General features: G+C 56.2%; 9 protein-coding genes across 9 annotated transcripts; 5 read left to right on the top strand and 4 right to left on the bottom strand.

Annotated features, from left to right (window-relative positions):
* Nucleotides 1–925: 925 nt before the first annotated feature.
* ACO1O0_006185 (nucleophile aminohydrolase) lies at nucleotides 926–2,480 on the top strand (the record flags this gene model as incomplete). Its single annotated transcript, XM_083195579.1, has 4 exons — nucleotides 926–1,115; nucleotides 1,174–1,461; nucleotides 1,507–1,530; nucleotides 1,663–2,480. The coding sequence occupies 4 exons, from the start codon at nucleotides 926–928 to the stop codon at nucleotides 2,478–2,480; spliced, it is 1,320 nt and encodes a 439-aa protein (XP_083048595.1).
* A 586-nt stretch (nucleotides 2,481–3,066) lies between these two features.
* TFB4 (TFIIH/NER complex subunit TFB4) lies at nucleotides 3,067–4,146 on the bottom strand (the record flags this gene model as incomplete). Its single annotated transcript, XM_083195578.1, has 1 exon — nucleotides 3,067–4,146. One exon carries the CDS (start codon nucleotides 4,144–4,146, stop codon nucleotides 3,067–3,069), a length of 1,080 nt encoding a protein of 359 aa, XP_083048594.1.
* A 792-nt stretch (nucleotides 4,147–4,938) lies between these two features.
* SHE4 (myosin-binding striated muscle assembly central-domain-containing protein) lies at nucleotides 4,939–7,115 on the top strand (the record flags this gene model as incomplete). Its single annotated transcript, XM_083195577.1, has 2 exons — nucleotides 4,939–5,691; nucleotides 5,766–7,115. 2 exons carry the CDS (start codon nucleotides 4,939–4,941, stop codon nucleotides 7,113–7,115), a joined length of 2,103 nt encoding a protein of 700 aa, XP_083048593.1.
* A 100-nt stretch (nucleotides 7,116–7,215) lies between these two features.
* TRM2 (tRNA (uracil(54)-C(5))-methyltransferase) lies at nucleotides 7,216–8,817 on the bottom strand (the record flags this gene model as incomplete). The annotated part of the gene is made up of 1 exon (XM_083195576.1): nucleotides 7,216–8,817. One exon carries the CDS (start codon nucleotides 8,815–8,817, stop codon nucleotides 7,216–7,218), a length of 1,602 nt encoding a protein of 533 aa, XP_083048592.1.
* Nucleotides 8,818–9,435: 618 nt separating this feature from the next.
* Nucleotides 9,436–10,060, top strand: ACO1O0_006181 (uncharacterized protein; the record flags this gene model as incomplete). Its single annotated transcript, XM_083195575.1, has 3 exons — nucleotides 9,436–9,439; nucleotides 9,505–9,692; nucleotides 9,752–10,060. 3 exons carry the CDS (start codon nucleotides 9,436–9,438, stop codon nucleotides 10,058–10,060), a joined length of 501 nt encoding a protein of 166 aa, XP_083048591.1.
* A 328-nt stretch (nucleotides 10,061–10,388) lies between these two features.
* ACO1O0_006180 (gamma-glutamyltranspeptidase) lies at nucleotides 10,389–11,617 on the top strand (the record flags this gene model as incomplete). Its single annotated transcript, XM_083195574.1, has 3 exons — nucleotides 10,389–10,395; nucleotides 10,559–11,096; nucleotides 11,152–11,617. 3 exons carry the CDS (start codon nucleotides 10,389–10,391, stop codon nucleotides 11,615–11,617), a joined length of 1,011 nt encoding a protein of 336 aa, XP_083048590.1.
* Nucleotides 11,618–11,766: 149 nt separating this feature from the next.
* On the bottom strand, nucleotides 11,767–13,602 carry ALG11 (alpha-1,2-mannosyltransferase ALG11; the record flags this gene model as incomplete). The annotated part of the gene is made up of 4 exons (XM_083195573.1): nucleotides 11,767–11,942; nucleotides 11,997–12,984; nucleotides 13,016–13,175; nucleotides 13,238–13,602. The coding sequence occupies 4 exons, from the start codon at nucleotides 13,600–13,602 to the stop codon at nucleotides 11,767–11,769; spliced, it is 1,689 nt and encodes a 562-aa protein (XP_083048589.1).
* A 668-nt stretch (nucleotides 13,603–14,270) lies between these two features.
* Nucleotides 14,271–15,257, top strand: ACO1O0_006178 (uncharacterized protein; the record flags this gene model as incomplete). Its single annotated transcript, XM_083195572.1, has 1 exon — nucleotides 14,271–15,257. The coding sequence occupies one exon, from the start codon at nucleotides 14,271–14,273 to the stop codon at nucleotides 15,255–15,257; it is 987 nt and encodes a 328-aa protein (XP_083048588.1).
* A 151-nt stretch (nucleotides 15,258–15,408) lies between these two features.
* On the bottom strand, nucleotides 15,409–16,264 carry PEP12 (SNAP receptor PEP12; the record flags this gene model as incomplete). The annotated part of the gene is made up of 2 exons (XM_083195571.1): nucleotides 15,409–15,933; nucleotides 15,989–16,264. 2 exons carry the CDS (start codon nucleotides 16,262–16,264, stop codon nucleotides 15,409–15,411), a joined length of 801 nt encoding a protein of 266 aa, XP_083048587.1.
* Between the last annotated feature and the right edge of the window lie 345 nt (nucleotides 16,265–16,609).

The following is a 16,609-nucleotide window of genomic DNA, read 5'->3' as shown; positions in this document are numbered from 1 at the left end:
CCCACCAACGTCATTAAAAGCGTCCGCCCAACGCTGTTGACAGTACGGATACCCGTACGGATACACACATGGACCTTGACCACTGTACCACTGTCACACACGATATCCACACGAGTTGGCAAACACCTGAAAGAATTCGAAAGCGACCCTGCTCTCTAAAAAATCCCAACTTTATCATGAAACTTTACAATTAGGCTAGCTCAATTTCGGATGTGGCTACAGAGAAGCTTCAGTTTTATAATGTACCCCTGATTCGTGCCTACTCGTACTCGTGGAAGTGGCACATCACTGAAGGAGCGACGATTTCACCAAACGGCAAGAAGCGACCGTCCAGAGGTCTTTCTAAATTGTTTTACCGCGACCAAAATTTCCTTCACACGGATATTGCTGGAAGCAACCCCAATGCGCTACCAGTTGTAGATTGACCACATACAGCCAGCTCGGCACCTGCATCCCTCGCTGAGCCGGCGTTCATAATTCGGACCGCTACTCACTCTGTTGCCTTTTTAACCACCATCCCTCCGTCTTTCTTCTGCAATCATACCCCATCCCACCATCGCTCAACCACCCCCGCGTGTCCCTACACTCTCATCTTTCCCTTCGTCTAAGAATTGTTAGACTGTATTTTTTTATGGTCTCGAGATCTTGTCTGCTGTATATAGCAGAGCATGAGCAACAGTCATCATGCTGAAGCCGCCTCGGTAATGGCAAAGAGTCCTCTAGGCACCGATGGTGCTCTCGACCGAATGTTGCGTCGAGACCATAAGCCAAAGCTTCTCCCGGCCATTTTCATCCATGCTGGTGCTGGTTTTCACAGTCGTAAGAACGAAAGGGTCCACCTTGAGGCTTGCGTTGCGTACGAATCTAGACTCCATCCCATCGTCCCGTCATCATGAACTAACCTGAGACACGTAGAGCGGCTGAGATGGGCATGAGATTTCTCAGAGCCGGTGCCAGCGCGACAGAGGCTGTCGAGGCATCTCTTCGGATTCTCGAAGACAAGGAGATCACCAATGCCGGTTACGGCTCCAACCTGTCCATCGATGGGACCGTCGAGTGCGATGCCACCATTGTTGATCATCTGGGCCGAAGCGGTGCTTGTGGTGCCGTTCCTGGTACACTCCTACTCTGCGGATTCATACTCTGACTGTTATTGACCTAAACTCACCATAGGTATTCGGAACCCGATCTCGCTAGCCAAGCTCATTCTGGACATGACCAGCAGGCCCCTAAGCCTACGTCGCGTCCCACCTAACACTCTAGTCGGGGAAGGGGCAAGGGTTTTTGCGGAGGAAAACGGTATGGTGACCTATCCCAACGAGCACCTGGTATCTAAGAATGCCCGTGACCGCTTTCTGCGTTGGCACTATGACCTCTTTCATACCGACGATAAAGTCAAAGATCCCAGGGCCCGATCTACTACGAGTCAAAACCTTGTTGAGGCTGGACCCTGTCAGAACCGTACGTGTTCGTCTGCCCAGATGGCCAACCATCGCTTTCCTCAAGATCAGACGGCGGCCATTATGGTCGGTACGTGGAACGAGGGCCAGCCTGACCCCCCTGACAGTCCACGTGTTGACAAAACTGGAACGCCGGGCCCCCAGACAGGTACACCATCTTTATCTAGACCTAACTCCCGCAAAGAAAAGATCTCCCTAGCAGCTCAGGCCGCATCGAGGAACAGCGCAGCATCTCGAGATGGCGGGAGCCAGACACGAAGAGACGAGTTAGCCTTAGAAGCACCCCAAAATTCAAGTCAAGGGGATGGTGTTCAAAAAGACCTTTATTCTTCCTCATGGAGCTCTCAGGACACTCGCGGTGTTAAACGACCGCGCAGCGAAGCGGACGAGGATGGAAACGCAGCCAAACCCTCGATGAAGTACGGTCACCCCTTTCAATCCCGTGTTGATGGCGAGGACATCATCACCGACACAATCGGCGCGATTGCGGTCGACGAGAAAGGTCACATTGCCGCGGGATCGTCCTCGGGCGGAATTGGTATGAAACATAGGGGACGGCTCGGGCCCGCGGCCCTAGTGGGCATCGGAACAGCCGTTGTCCCTTGTACCGAAGATGATGAGGAGGGAATTACGGTGGCTGCCGTCTCCAGTGGGACAGGCGAACACATGGCGACAACCATGGCCTCGCAGCGATGCGCTGATCGGATCTACCGCGGCACTCGTAAAGGGCCAAGGGGTGTGGATATTCAAGATGATAACGATGATGCCATCATAAACTCCTTCATCGCCCACGATTTCATCAACCACCCAGGGGTCAAGAACAGCCACTCTGCTGGGGCCATTGGTGTCATGGTCGTCAAGAGAGCGCCTTCAGGGTATTACTTGCATTTTGCCCACAATACCGACTCGTTCGCCCTGGCTTCTATGGGGGGGACTGACGAAGTTCCCGTCTGCACAATGTCGCGTCTTCCTAAGAAAACCAATATTATAGGCGGTGGGCGCAGGGTTCCTATAAACTGATGGACGCTTGAGGAGGGGGCCGGATTCTTCACCTGTGGCTGTTGCAAAAGCACCAGGCTACTTTTTGGTTTTGTATTCGGCTTGGATGATATTGTGTACCTATATGTAAATGCCACCGCCATCCCTATAAACGACTCTTGAAAAAACTAATAGACTCATGCAACGTCATTGGGCTTGATTTGTTCAATCGATATTCAGCCTAACGTAAGTGAGGACACATGGATTCATGGACTTCCGTCTGAACCTCTTTGATCCCGAATACATGTCACCGATGTCTTCCGTTCGTACGGTGACCACCAGTTTCTGGAGGCCTGTTCCCAAGGCGTGACTCTCTCTAGCGTCCGTATCCAACCTGAGCGCACTAAGCAACTACGCCCAGTTCGCTCCCCTCAGTTCATGAGTGCGGCTTTCCGGCCACTTGATCATGACTGGACACATGTGTCGTCGGGTCGCCCATTCTCCATAGAGCCCGGTAAAGAGTCGGGAGGAATCATGGCGTTACCCGCCTTGCTCCCCGCGCAATACCGCTCCACAAAACGTATGCGAACATAGCTGTTGATATAGGCCCTACCTAGATGCCATAGCTTCAAGGACGGGGTGTCCCTGTGGCGCTGCCCGTGTCCTCTCGCACGGAGCCGTTGACAATCTTCTTCTTTTTCTTCTTTCTCCTAGGCACAACAGCAGGTTTTGCGCCGTAGTTGCCAAGTGCCAGTTTGGTACCGCATGTCAGACAGGTGGCATCATCAGGGAGCTCGCAGAAGATGCTGAGGCAGATGGAACAGATAAAACCCGTGTCAACGACCCGGCCGTGGCAGAAGCACGCTGCCCTGAAGTCGACAGTATCGTGAGTGGGTGCTACCAGTGATTGACGCGCTTCGGTGTCCGCGACAAGGCCAAACATGAGGTATGTTAGGATACCTTGGGGATTTGGGGCGGCGAGGAATGTGCCGTTCGTATTGAAGCAGGCTTGCTGGAGGAAAGTCGGGTCGCCTGAGAGTGCGAGAGTGTCAATGGCCACCTGGGCGTGGGCGGCTGCAAAGACGGCGTTCATGGTCGGGATGTATTGGGCAGGCTCGGAGTCCGAAACGGAAATGACGACGATACGGCCCTTGAGGGTGGAAGGGGTGGTGGCATTTGGTTTGGTGGTATCGGTGACATTGCTAATCGAGGCGTTGAGGGACTGGGAGGCCTTGTTAATGTGGCAGAGAGCGAGTGTCAGCGCGCCTGAGAGCTGCGTTGTTGTCGCCTCGAGGTCGTCCTTTGTCGTTCCATCGACGAGCCTCCGCACCGAAGCGAGGACAGCTGCCTCAATCTGTGCGAATTGCGGATACTTGTTTGCGGATCCGGGCGTGGTCGGAGGCGCGGCAGCGTCCTCCATGTTCACATCGCCCGAGGCATCCTTGGTGGCGCCGGAGTTTTGTGGCGACGGGTACAGCCAAACAGCGCGGTTCACATGGGCGGCAATGAGGGCGACCTGGTTGGTATTGCTGAAGGCGAGGTGGGCGTTGACAAAGACGAGGATATTGGCAATGGCTCGGGACAGAGGTAGGACCTTGTTGAGGGCAGCCCACGCTCGGGGGTTGGTATCGAGCACGATCGCGAGGAGGGAGGGCGTGTCCTCGGCGGTGGTCACTTGATAGTGCTCCGAGGAGTCGACGGCGTCCATGGCGCGGAGCGTTGGGGTTCGTGAAGGAGGTAGATCATTTGTCGGAAACCCTGATGATGGAGGAAGGGGGGGTCAAAGGACAGGAGGCTGAGCCCATTTGGCCAGGGAGGCTCGTGCCACCTCTCACTGAAGCATCACAGATTCAGTGGAGCTTCCGCCGGCGTGGAACTCGGCGTAGATCCGGCGGTGGGTTCTGATGTTGAAGGTGAGGTCTCGGATTACACAAAAAAAAGATCAGCGATGATGCAGCGCCATGACGGGTCGCTAGCAAGCTCTGATGCCTGCAGACGCCACGGCCCAAACGCCAAAGCACGTGATGAGCTGACTTCTAGGTATTCGTAGGTGGTCTAGGCCCTGAACCACACCCAAAATGCGCCATTGAGGCAAAGTGAGAGGCAAGTGGGCAGGCAAGTGGGCAAGTGGGCAAGTGGGGGAGCGCGCCACTGCTCTGTGACGCAAGGTAGGCACGAGCGGGAGAGAGCTCCTTCCACCACCTTGGGCAGTCAGTTTCGGGGAAACAGAAGCTAACGTTGGGAAGAAATGAGGTATTCAGTTTATACCTCCTTCTTTCTTACACACACCTTCACTTCCATCCCAACATACCACCTATATTCAAAAGTGTGGACCGACTAGCCTACCCTCACGTTCTTTTCGACGTGTTGTAGAGGAGCTAGATACTAAAGATCTCACCATCCCATTTCTTCTCTCATGGCCCCATTACATCTTGCCTTAGAGTCGCAGAAGGGTCGCCTTTCCGACTCAGGTGCGAGCACCCCCCACCAACAGAACACAATGGCGTCGGCGGCGGCAGAGACACTTCAGCAAACGGGACCAGCGGCGTCTCTCGAGGATCAGACTCTCATCCTCTTTGCTCGCCTAATGGAAGGTGGCCGCGAGGATGATGAGACCTGCAGAGACTTGGACCAGCTCACCAGGTTGCTCAATGAGGACGCCGAAGCACAAGAGAAGGACAAGGCTCGCAAGAGCATTTGCAGTGTCATCGACAGCGACTGTGTTGATACGGTTCTTTGCTATCTTGACGTGAGGCAAGATGAGGTTGTTCGAGCCCACGCCATTCTCACCACCTCAGCTTATCTCAAAGCCGCTGGCGAGGATGGCTCCAAGAATATCAAAGCCTTCTTCTTCGACCGTGTCCAGAGGGGCACGTACGACGACTATATTGTCGCATTCTGCGTCGCTGCTCAAACATTCCCCATTGTCCCGGACCTTACGACCGAGCTCTTCCTCAGCGAAGGCTTCATCTCATCCCTTGGCCCTCTTATGAGGAGGAAATGGAAAAGCCGCAAAGTTGAGACTGCCTGCCTGGAGATGCTCAACGCGGCTTGTATGAACCAGCGCTGTCGGGAGGCAATTCAGAAGTACTGTGTGGAATGGCTTGAGGAGATAGTCGACCAGGAACCAACAGAAGTGGTCCGAAGCATGAACAACGACCCCAACCTTCAGAGTGAAGGCGGTTCTATATCTATGCGGAGGCACTCGGAGCAAGTACAAAACTTGGCGGCCGTCATTTTGGCCAAGTTGAGGGTAAGTCGAGCTTCTCATTTGAGAGACCGGCAGCCACATACATGACGTCGGCAGGTAACTGATCTGGTTTCAAGGTAATCCCTGTGAAACCGCCAACGGCTGGCGATGAATCGGGTAGAGTCGAGACTGCCGTTTCGACCATGGAAGATTTGTCCGGGCTATTCACCAAGATGATTTTAAATAACGAAGACCACTCTCGTCAGCACTCTATTGAAGGCCTTGCCTATGCTTCACTTCAGCCTCAGATCAAGGAGACCATTGTTGATAACCAAGACCTACTCAAACGACTCGTCAAAGTCCTCTCCGAGTCGAAACCTAGATCTTCAACGACGTACGGGGCACTCAGTATCTTTTCCAATCTTACAAGGTACCAACCTAGACTTTCCGAGGAACAAAAAAAGATGAACCAGCTCAAGGCGTACGCGAATGCCGCCGGCCAACTCTCCGGGCCAGACCCTCGAAACGACGATGAGCACGTTGCCCGTCGGTGCAAAATCGTCTTCGATGCCGACATCACACCCGTGCTTGTCACGCACAGCAAACATAGCTCTCCAGGGTCCCTGGGCCTTATTGTGTCTATTATTTACGCCCTCTCAGTCACGAAGGAATTCCGAGGCCAACTAGCACAGCAAGGCGTTGTAAACCTTCTCCTCTCAGCTTGGATGAGCCTGCCCGAAGCAGACGACGCCTCTAGGCGGATGGCGGCGCAGGCGCTGGCACGCATACTCATCAGCACGAACCCAGCTCTTGTTTTTGGTGGCAATAGGTCAAATGCCCTTCAAGCAGCTATTCGACCGCTCGTATCCATCCTCCCACCCGACCCAGCTGCTGAAGTTCGGGATCTCCTTCCAACATTTGAGAGCCTGATGGCATTGACGAATCTGGCTTCGCTCCCAGATTCCGACGCGGCCATTATCGGTGCGGCTTGGCCGCAGATAGAGGAGCAGCTCCTTTCACCAAACGCCCTCGTCTCCAAGGCTGCGGTCGAACTCGTCTGCAACCTTATGCAAAGCCCGGAAGGGATTGCTCTCTACCATGGTGACGGACCCCAGGCCAAAAACCGTTTGCACATCCTCCTTGCCCTCGCAGACGCCGAGGACGAGGGCACACGGAGCGCGGCCGGCGGCGCCCTTGCAAGCCTGACGCAGTTCGACTCGGTAGTCCGTTCCATCCTGCAGCGCGATCGGGGAATCAAAGTCATCCTCGGTATGTGCATTGACAAGAACGAGGACCTGCGTCATCGCGGTGTGTATAGTATCCTCAACATCGCGTCGGGAATGGGAGAGCTGAAAAAGGAAGCTCGTGAGAAAATCAAGGAAGAAGGTGGCGTCGATACTCTGAAGGAGTGCTTGAAACTGTGCCGACGGCCAGAGGTAGTGCAGATGACTGTTCAAGCGCTCAAGGCGGTATTGGGCGAAGAGTAAACAACGTTTTGGGAGTTTGCACAGTCAGGTGGGATTTTCCGTCTGTGTATAGACCATCATGGGCAAATATACATCGGGTCGGTATATTACATCTAGCACACTACGCAGCCTCGACACGATTGAGGATTGCAACGCCCTCAACGTGCCCTGTCTGGGGGAAGAAATCAAACCCTCGCAAACTCTCGATCTCATACCTCTTCCCTTGGCCCTCTCCCCTAACGAGAATTCCAACGTCCCTCGCCTGTGTGTGCACGTTGCAGCTAACGTACACGACACGCTTGGGCCCAAAATTGCGGAGCTGGGCAAGGAAATCAGCGTCGCAGCCCTTGCGAGGCGGGTCGAGCACAACCACGGTCTCGTCGGGGTTGTATGTGACGTTGCCAAAGAGCTGACCCGCATCCGCGGCGATGAAGCTGCAACGGTCGTTGCCAAGGCCGTTCAGCTCGGCGTTGCGGCGGGCGTAGGAGATGGAGTCGGCGGCGATGTCGATGCCGGTCGAGTGCTTGAAGACGCTTGACAGGGTGATGGTGAAGAGACCCGAGCCGGAGTAGGCGTCGATGAGGAACTTGATCGTGTCCGGGCTGGAGGGGGGCAGGATGTGCTCGCGGATGTAGGAGGTGAACTTGGGGAGGATAGAGTTGTTGTTTTGGAAGAAGGAGCCGGCGGGGTTGGTAAAGGTGTAGGAGTCGATGTACTCAGTGGTGGTGGCCTTGGAGTCGGTAATGCAGGACTTGATATCGATGAAGTCGTCCGTCTCCGTCTTGGCAGTGGATGGGGGCAGTTGGTCGTCCTTGGGGGCGTCAGGGCTATCTTTGCGATGGCGCTCCGTGTTCTCGCGCAGGAGGAGGGTTGCACCGCGCTTGTATGTGGAGAACTCCTTCTTCATCCTCTCCCTCTCGCGCGCCATGCCAAGGTTCACAGCCTCGGTGCCTATGGGGCACTCCTCGATATCCATGACGCGCCGCTTGCCCTTGAGCATGAAGCCAATGTCGGGGCACGACTCAAAGACAACACCCTTCTTGTTCTTCCCTGCGCCGGTGGGCCCATCAAAGTGCGGCGTCAGCTTGGTGCGATAGCCGTACTGCAGAGGGCTGCCAATGGTATCCTGTATGGCGGGGATGAGCTCGGCGGGGAGGTTAGAGAAGTTCTGGTAGGCCTTGTCTAGGACACGCTTCTTGAGCTTAAGCTGCTCGGGATAGTCGAGCATCTGGAACTGGCAGCCACCGCAGGAGGCAAAGTACTTGCAGCGGATGCGCGAGTCGTCGCGCAGGGGTGAGGGTTTGGTGATGGATACGTAGTCGGCGATGGTGTGCTTGTCCTGGAGGAGGTGGCGATAGACCTTGACGCGGGCTGTGTCGCCGGGGACGACGAAGGGGATCACGTAGACCTGGTCAGATCCAGGTCGCATGGCCAGACCCTCGCCTGTGGACGAGAGCTCGAGGACCTCGACGTCGACCTCGCTGCCCTGCGCGGGCAGATCGGGCTGGGCTGGTTCAGCTCCTTCATTCTCATTCTCACCCCCAGCCGACGTCTGTGCTGCATGGGACTTTAACAGGGCTTGAATGTCGAGTCGTAGGATATCTTCGGAGGAGCCCTGGGTGATGTTCTTCTCCCGCTTGGTCTTCTTGGGCTTCCATCTGCCGCCTCCTTGGGCGGGCCTCTTGGGCGGGCGGCTGGTGGCCTCTGGTTGTGTTGATGCCATGGTCGCGAGTGGTCGTGCAAAGATGGAAAGACGGGGCTTCAGTGAGAGGACAGAGAGGGCTCTCAGGGCCTTCATGGAAGAGTCTCAAACTCGCACAGAAGAAAAGAATATTTCCCTGCAAGAAAACCGAATCCAAACGCTGGTCGTGAGTCGAGTGTCAATCATGAGTTCCACTGGGACTTTAACAAATTCAGACAAAAATGATGGTCCAGTCTTGGAATTGTCTGAGCGCTTATTGGCCGTCGGCAGGGCATCCCATCCCCACCACGAACCATGCATAACTCGAGGTAGATGCATGTACCGAGGGTCCCTATCGGGCTATCGGCGTCTGACCTGGGGCGCCAAGCCACGGGACACCTTCACAGATGTCTCTGATAGCGCACGAGTACTACGTAATGTACTCCGTACGAAGTACAGAACGCCTCTTCTGACTCAGTTGCCGTTCGTTGTTTTGGCTTTGATTTATTACACTCTGGCAACCTGTTCTTTTTGCATCTGTCCTGCGTGTCGTCTGTCCTTGTTCGCTGGCTTTTCTTAACGTTATTCTGTCCACGCGGCGTAAAGCATAGAAGCCCTCCGACTTACCTCCGACGTCCTGCCCCTCTAGGGACCAGGAGAATGAGTGAGCCTAGATCCCCGAGACTTTCTCACCGTCGTTGAGCCGTTCTTACTAAAAACGATTCCCAGTGGTGCCTCGTACCGCCAGTCTTGCCCTAAATGTTCTGCTGGCAACGACAGTTCATTATGGCCTCACCGCAGCGCTTGCCCTCCCCGAAGTCATCTTCCAACCGGGGCCTAAGCAGGGCACCAAGGGAGGAGTGGCCAGCGAGAGCATCGAGTGCAGCCAAATAGGGCGGGACCTCCTTGCTCGCGGTGTAGGTCTCACTTAATCGAAGAACACGTGTGCAACAGTATCTTACCTCATCTCATCCAGGGAAACGCCGTCGACGCCGTTGTTGGCACCACCTTTTGCGTAGGCGTCATTGGCATGTATCACTCCGGCATTGGTGGCGGCGGTTTCATGGTGGTTCGTGATGCCAAGGGCAATTATGAGGCTATAGACTTTAGGGAGTCAGCCCCTGCCGCCGCATTCGAGGATATGTACCGTGATAATGTCGACGGGAGCAAGTTCGGAGGCCTGTCGGCTGGTGTTCCAAGCGAGGTTGCAGGGCTGGAATATGCCCATCGCAAATACGGTGTACGTCGCACATTCCCGTTGCATCTAAAGTCTCCCTCGGTGTAACTCATCTGTCTCTTAGGCTCTTCCCTGGAAAACTACCATGGCGGGCGCCATACATGTGGCCAGACACGGGTTCAAAGGTTTGTAATGCAACCTATTGGCACAAGACATGCAACTTCTGACACGAAGTGCAGTCTCGGAAGACCTTGTCAAATACGCAAGCATTGCCACGAAAGACCAGGATAATTTCTTGGTTAACGACCCAGTTTGGGCCGAGGATTTTGCACCTAACGGTCAGTTCTGTCGAACCCCTTGGGAGAAACGCTCCGTGTGCTGACTTGGGGTCCAGGAACATTGTTGGAAGTTGGCGATATCATAACTCGGCGACGCTATGCAGAGTGAGTTTGGACGATGCTCATCGCCTCTCACCCCATTCTGACTTTAGAAAAGCACACTTGAGAAGATTGCAGAGCGTGGTTCCGATGCTTTCTACACTGGAGAAATAGGTACCTCGCCCAACATCTCGCGGGCCCGTTTCACCAGAGCTGACACCGACCACAGCTGAGTCCATAATCAAAGTCATTCAGGAGACCAACGGCACCATGACCCTGGAAGACCTACAGAACTATAAAGTCATATCTCGTGAAGTCGCCAGTATCTCATACCGAGGTGCCGAGCTCCATGGCATCGGAGCGCCCGGCAGCGGCGCCGTGGCCCTCAACATCCTCAAGATTATGGAGCAGTACGATTTAGCTGACCGCAAGGACGTCAACCTCACCATGCACCGCTTCGACGAAGCTATGCGCTTTGCCTTCAGCGCCCGTATGGAGCTCGGCGATCCTGACTTTGTGGGACATATGGACGAGTTCGAAGATGAGTTGCTGAGCGACGAGAAAGCAAAGGAAGTCTTTGGGCGTATCTTAGATGACCGAACGATGCCTGTCGAGGAATACGATCCCAAGCACCTCTACACGACGGAAAGCCACGGGACCTCGCATATCTCTACCGCTGATGTGTCGGGCATGGCCGCCTCGCTCACCACCACAGTCAACCTCCTTTTCGGTGCGCAAATCATGGATCCCGTTTCGGGGGTCATCATGTAGGCAATTTTCCTTTACATCCGCCAAGATGCTTATTTGCTGACACCCCTCCAGAAACAATGAAATGAATGACTTCTCTATCCCCGGCGTGCCCAACGAATTCGGCTTCGCCCCCTCCGAGGCCAACTTCATCCGCCCCCACAAGCGCCCCCTCTCATCCATGACCCCCATCATCGCATCGCGCCCCGATGGCACCATCCTCGCCTCTGTCGGCGCCGCGGGTGGCTCTCGCATCGTCTCTTCGACTGCCCAGGTCCTCTGGCACGCCATCGAGCACGACATGACCATCACCGAAGCCCTCCGCCAGCCGCGTATACACGACCAGCTCATGCCCAACCACATCCTTGTCGAGAATGAATTTGACAAGTCGACGGTTGCGGGGCTAGTCGAGAGGGGTCACGACATCAAATGGACACCGCCGAGGGTGAGTGCCGCGCAGGGCGTGTGGAGGCATGAGAATGGGGTATTCGAGGCGGCTGGCGATCCCCGACAGAAGAATAGCGGTGGTTTGACCTTGTAAAGACATTTGTGAGAAGAATAAGCGAGCAAGTTATGCGGAATCAAATTCCTGTCTGAATTGCCTTCAACGAATGATATCATATTACAAAAAGGGGGTATCCGTTGGTCTATGGTATTGCAATGGCATGTGTCGACCACCTCGTTCCTATTCTATCTCGTGAGGGCCACGAGGCGGTCCATCTGGATCAGCCAGTCTCGGGCAAACTCCTCTTCTGTAAACCTCTCGGCTGATTTGCGAGCGCGCTTGCGCATGGATAGGGGGTCCTGGACTGAGAGGGCCTTTTCGTAACCCTCGGCGAACTCCTCGACCGTCGTAGCATGGAAGCCTATCTAATGTCAGTCCCACAATCGCTAGAAAGAAAGGTTTTCCTAAAACTTACCCGTTGGCTTGCCATCAATCTCAATGACAATATCCAGCTTGGGACCGCCACTATCGTGCACGACGGAAATCAGCCCGGCGGCCTGGTACTCGACCACGCCAATGCCAAAGTGCTCATTCCACATGCCGTTGACGCCGACGGACGCCTTGCGCAGCCACTCGAGGACCTCGGGCCACGGGGCGTCGAGGTGGAACTCGACCCGGTCCTTGATGTGCAGCTCGTTGACCAGGAGCCGCAGCTCGTACACCCTCTTAGAGTCCTGGTCGTCACGCACGCTGCCGATCAGGACCAGCTTGGCGCCCCTGGCTGCCTTGGTCTCCGACTTGATGAACTTGGCAAAGGACTCGACGATGAGCTTGTGGTTCTTCTCGGGCCGGAACTGGGCAATGTAGATCAGGGCTTTCTCGCGCTTCTTCTCGCTCGCCTCCGACACCTCCACCTCCTGCTCTAGCTCCTTGACGGCGCAGGGAGGATACACGGCAGCAATGGGGTGGTCCTTGTCCTTTTCGGCGCGCAGGGGCCCCCACAGCTTGCGAATGTGTGCCCGAGTCCACGTCGAGTTGGCCATGACCACATCCACCGTCGAGCCGACCCACGAGTACAGCCGCGCAAACGTCTGCCAGTATGCCTTCTTGACCAGGCCACGGGCCCCGGTCCCCTGTCCTGCGTTCACACCGAGAGAGCCCAGCTCGGAATCCGGATCGAGGGATTCGAGCATATCGGTGGAGATGGTGGGGTAGTGGACGTAGGCACCCGTGGGGACCTCTGGGAACAGGAGCTTGCAGAGGCCCAGGGAGAAGGCGTACCCCATGGTGTCGATGAAGATGTCAGGGACTAGGAGGGAGAAGGCATCCCAGGCCAGAATCATGGATCCGATGGACTGGCCGAGGAGCGTAAAATGAGGCCATGTGGAGCTTAGAACCCAGTGCCGCTTGGAAAGGTAAAGAAAGGTAACGGTTGGAGGGTGAAGGTTGATGTTGAATCGGCTCTGTGTAACTTGTCAGCAGATATTCTCCCACGCGGGGCATCCCAAGCTTCCTCGCCTTTACGCGAGCCAGGATCTGCTCCTTATTCACGTCATGGTCTCCGGTGTACACGACGCACTTGGCGTCTGGCCAGCGGTTCTGGGTGGCGCGGATAGCGGCCCAGAGAACTCGCTCACCGCCACCGCCTGCGTTGCTGCACGGCATTAGCCACAAGCTCGTGTTACTAAAGCACCCAGGAGGGGGGGTTTAACAAACCAGAAGGGATGAAAGAAGCCGACAATGCCGGCCCAGTCTTTGTTAGCCCTTTCCGCGCCTTCCAGGTCGAACTCCTGGACGTTTTGCCACTCTCCACTAGAGGTGCTCTTGGTCTCCAGATTGCTCTTTTCCGAGAACTTCTTGTTCTCGCCATCCATCAGGGACACGAGCAGCGCCCGCCTCCCATCTGTCTTCTGCTTCAGAGTCCAGCCTAGCCAGCGTCCCGCAGCCCGGACAATGCTAGGGCCGACAAAGACAAGCAGGAGAGGAGCAAAGGCCAGCACCAGGGTCGCTGTCAGCTTGAGGACCCAGGAGATGGTGCTCGGGGCCTGGTCCTCGGGCCCCGCGGCATGGGAGTCTGCCATGGCGGCGAGACTTTGTCAGGTGCTGCAATGTGTAGAAAAGGAGCAGCGTAGGATGTCGTGTCGTGTCGGGGTGATGGGAGAAGTTGCCCAAATTCAGGCCGGATACATTAGAGGAAAAGGAAACTCGCTTGCTGCGTGCCGAGTAGATCTGTGGCAGAGAGCATTTCCAGTTCGAGGTGAAGCGAGTGAGAGCGAGTGAGTGAGTGAGTGGCTAAGTGAGAGTGAAGAAGGTAATGAGATATCTGGCAGCTCCAGTGCTCCAGTGGAGGCTGACGCCTGCAGAGGTCCAGATGACCCCACCCCACCCCACCGTCATAGACGGGAGGCAAATCCGCCTGGGCGGTCAGTGACTCAGTGGTCGGAGACACGCCTAAGGTCACTGGGGGCGCCCCGGACCGTCCGCTCAGGCGGCAGAATCGCCCTGTAGCTCACTGTAGCTCTCTGTGGCTCACTGGCTCCATCAAGGTGCGAGAGAACGACACCTCACCACCTGCATCCAGTGGATGGATTTTGGCGGATGTCGACCCGTGACAAATTCCCCATAGTCCGGCAGACACCATCATCTGCACAACCTCGCCTGGCGCATCCAACCCCATCCGTCTCATCCGCTCCGCCTGGGCTCCCCCTCCCCCAGCTGCCACGGCCGCATCAGAGCCGAAGCCCACACCATGGCTCTCTTGCAGAAGTCAGCCCTTCGGCGCCTCCAAGCACGCCCAGGGGCGCCATCGTTGGCCCGCGCCAGCAGCCTTCCCTCGACGCGACGGCATTTTTCTCTGGGGGAGAACTTCGCTGCGCTCTCAACGTACACGGCCGAGGGCATTGCCCAGGTCCACCAGGCCGGCATGCCGTGGTACGTGACCATCCCTCTGATCGCCGCAGGCGTCAACTTCTCCTGTCGTCTGCCTCTGCAATGGTACCACCGGATACTGCAGATCAGGCGCCGCAAAGTCGCGCCCTTTGTCGATGCCTGGGCATCTAGACACAACCAGGAGGTGCTCCGCGACCCTGCCTTTACCGGCGAAACACTGAGCACCCGTGAGCAGCTCACCCGGCTCCGCAAATCCCGCGGGCGCATCTACAAGACCTTCCATTGCCAGTATTGGAAGAGCTTGGTTCCCTTTCTGGGCTCGATCCCCTTCATCACCGTCTCGGATGCCCTCAGGCGTCTCTCCGGGGTCACTCCGCCACATACCCTCCTCGATCCGTCCATCGCTGAGGGAGGCCTGGCCTGGTTCACTGACCTGACCCTCCGTGATCCCTACCTCCTGCTGCCGGCTGCCTGCTCCATCGCCTTGGGTGCCAGCATCTACCGGGGACTGGACCCGAAGACAATCTTCGGCTCTGTTACCAACACGAGCCGGCCAGCACGTTTAGAGAACAGGGTCTTCGACATGATACGCCGGGTCTCGTTATTCTTGCCTGCCTTTCCTCTTCTGATATTCTATAACCCAGCGGCAATGTTCTTGTACTGGCTCACCACATTCAGCCTCACCCACGTCAACTACTTCATCCTCGACCAATTCCTCCCTTTTCCCCAAAGGACGTTACAGCCGCCCGCCAAGGACCAAGTCAAGCTGGTGAAGCCTTGGCTGCATTCATCCGCCGGCGAAACACCCAAACCCGGCGGCACTGCATCCAAATCAGAGAGCGCATAATTATGGCTAAAGCTCGATTGTCATGTACAATATCTTCTGTATTATATCCCTAAAGAGCACGCTAAACGCCATGTAACGTAGTCGATGAACCTGCCACAGAGGCAAATAGACAAGAGTAGTAAAGAAAAACACCGACGGCTGGTCCTCCATATTAGCCTACCACAACCGCCAGTATCACAATCGTCAAGATAACCGCCATGATGAGAAGCAGGCAGCAGCCCTTGTTACGGGCCGCCTTCTGGTACCGCGCCGCCTGGCGGTTCTCGATATCCGCTTGCCGGGTGTCGTCGTGGACATTCTCGATGTTATCCGCAATCGACGTCAACTGCTCGCCTTGCTCGTCGACAATCTGCGCAACCTGGCGGAAAAGAACGTTGAGGTCGCCCACACCCTGCTCAATGTTGCGGATCTCCTCCTCGCGCTCAATGATGAGAGTCTCCTGGAAATCGACCTCGTCTTGCGACGCCATGGCCGGCATATGCTCCTGCCTCTGCAGCTGCTCCAGCGGCGCCCCCGAGGGGGACGATGCAGCCCCTGGCTCCGCATCATGGGCGGCGCGGGCAGCGCTGATGGATGCCTTCTCCTTCTCTAGGGCCCGCCGTTGGAGGCCCTGGAACTCTTGTAGGGCGGCTTGGAAGTCGCTCGAGACCTTGGTCTGCTCGTACTTTTGTTGTTTCTGACCAAATATTAGTTCCTTACCCTTCTTTCTCCTCGGGATGTAGCGCGCTTACCGAGAGGTCGTCCCACGTCTGTAGCTTCTTCACACCTTCGCCTATCGCCCTGCAGATGTCCCTCGTCTTCTCCATGGTGTTGTGCACCCGCTCCCGCAGGCGCGGGGTGTCCTTCTTGGACCCCAGCACGTTGACATCGTTGGCGAGTTTGCGGTTGCTGCTGAGGAGCGTCTGGAGCTGGCTCTTGAGGTCGTACTGCAAGTCGCGAAACGCAGGGTCGTCGGTGTAGCCGCCGCGGCGGCCGGACTCGAGGTTCGACAGCTGATCGTATGACATAGTGGCTGGCTAGCTAGCACGGCGCTGCGGTATGAGCGAGTGGACGGATAGATGCGCTGAGCGAAAGACGACAGGGAATGTCACGGCGGACTTGGGGTGTTGATGAAGGAAGGATGACCTTGACAGCCTTGAACCTCGGTGGCTGAGGCGCTGGGGAGGGCGGTCTCAAGAGTGACGGAACGACGTAACCACACCTTGGTTGGGGCCAATCATGGCAGCGGGGTTCAATGGGACCCTCTGCTGCCTCCAGCCATGCAACGCAATCCATTCTGCACGTGACCGATAGCCAGGTACCCTGCAGCCAGGCGCGTCGAGCTGCGTTGCTATCCGCAGCTGATTTTATTT

This window comes from Amphichorda felina, assembly GCF_050947745.1.
Source record: "Amphichorda felina strain 45539 chromosome Unknown scaffold_6, whole genome shotgun sequence".
NCBI lineage: Eukaryota > Fungi > Ascomycota > Sordariomycetes > Hypocreales > Bionectriaceae > Amphichorda > Amphichorda felina.
The sequence above is the reverse complement of the archived record's forward strand: the minus strand, read 5'-3'. Positions and strand labels throughout refer to the sequence as shown.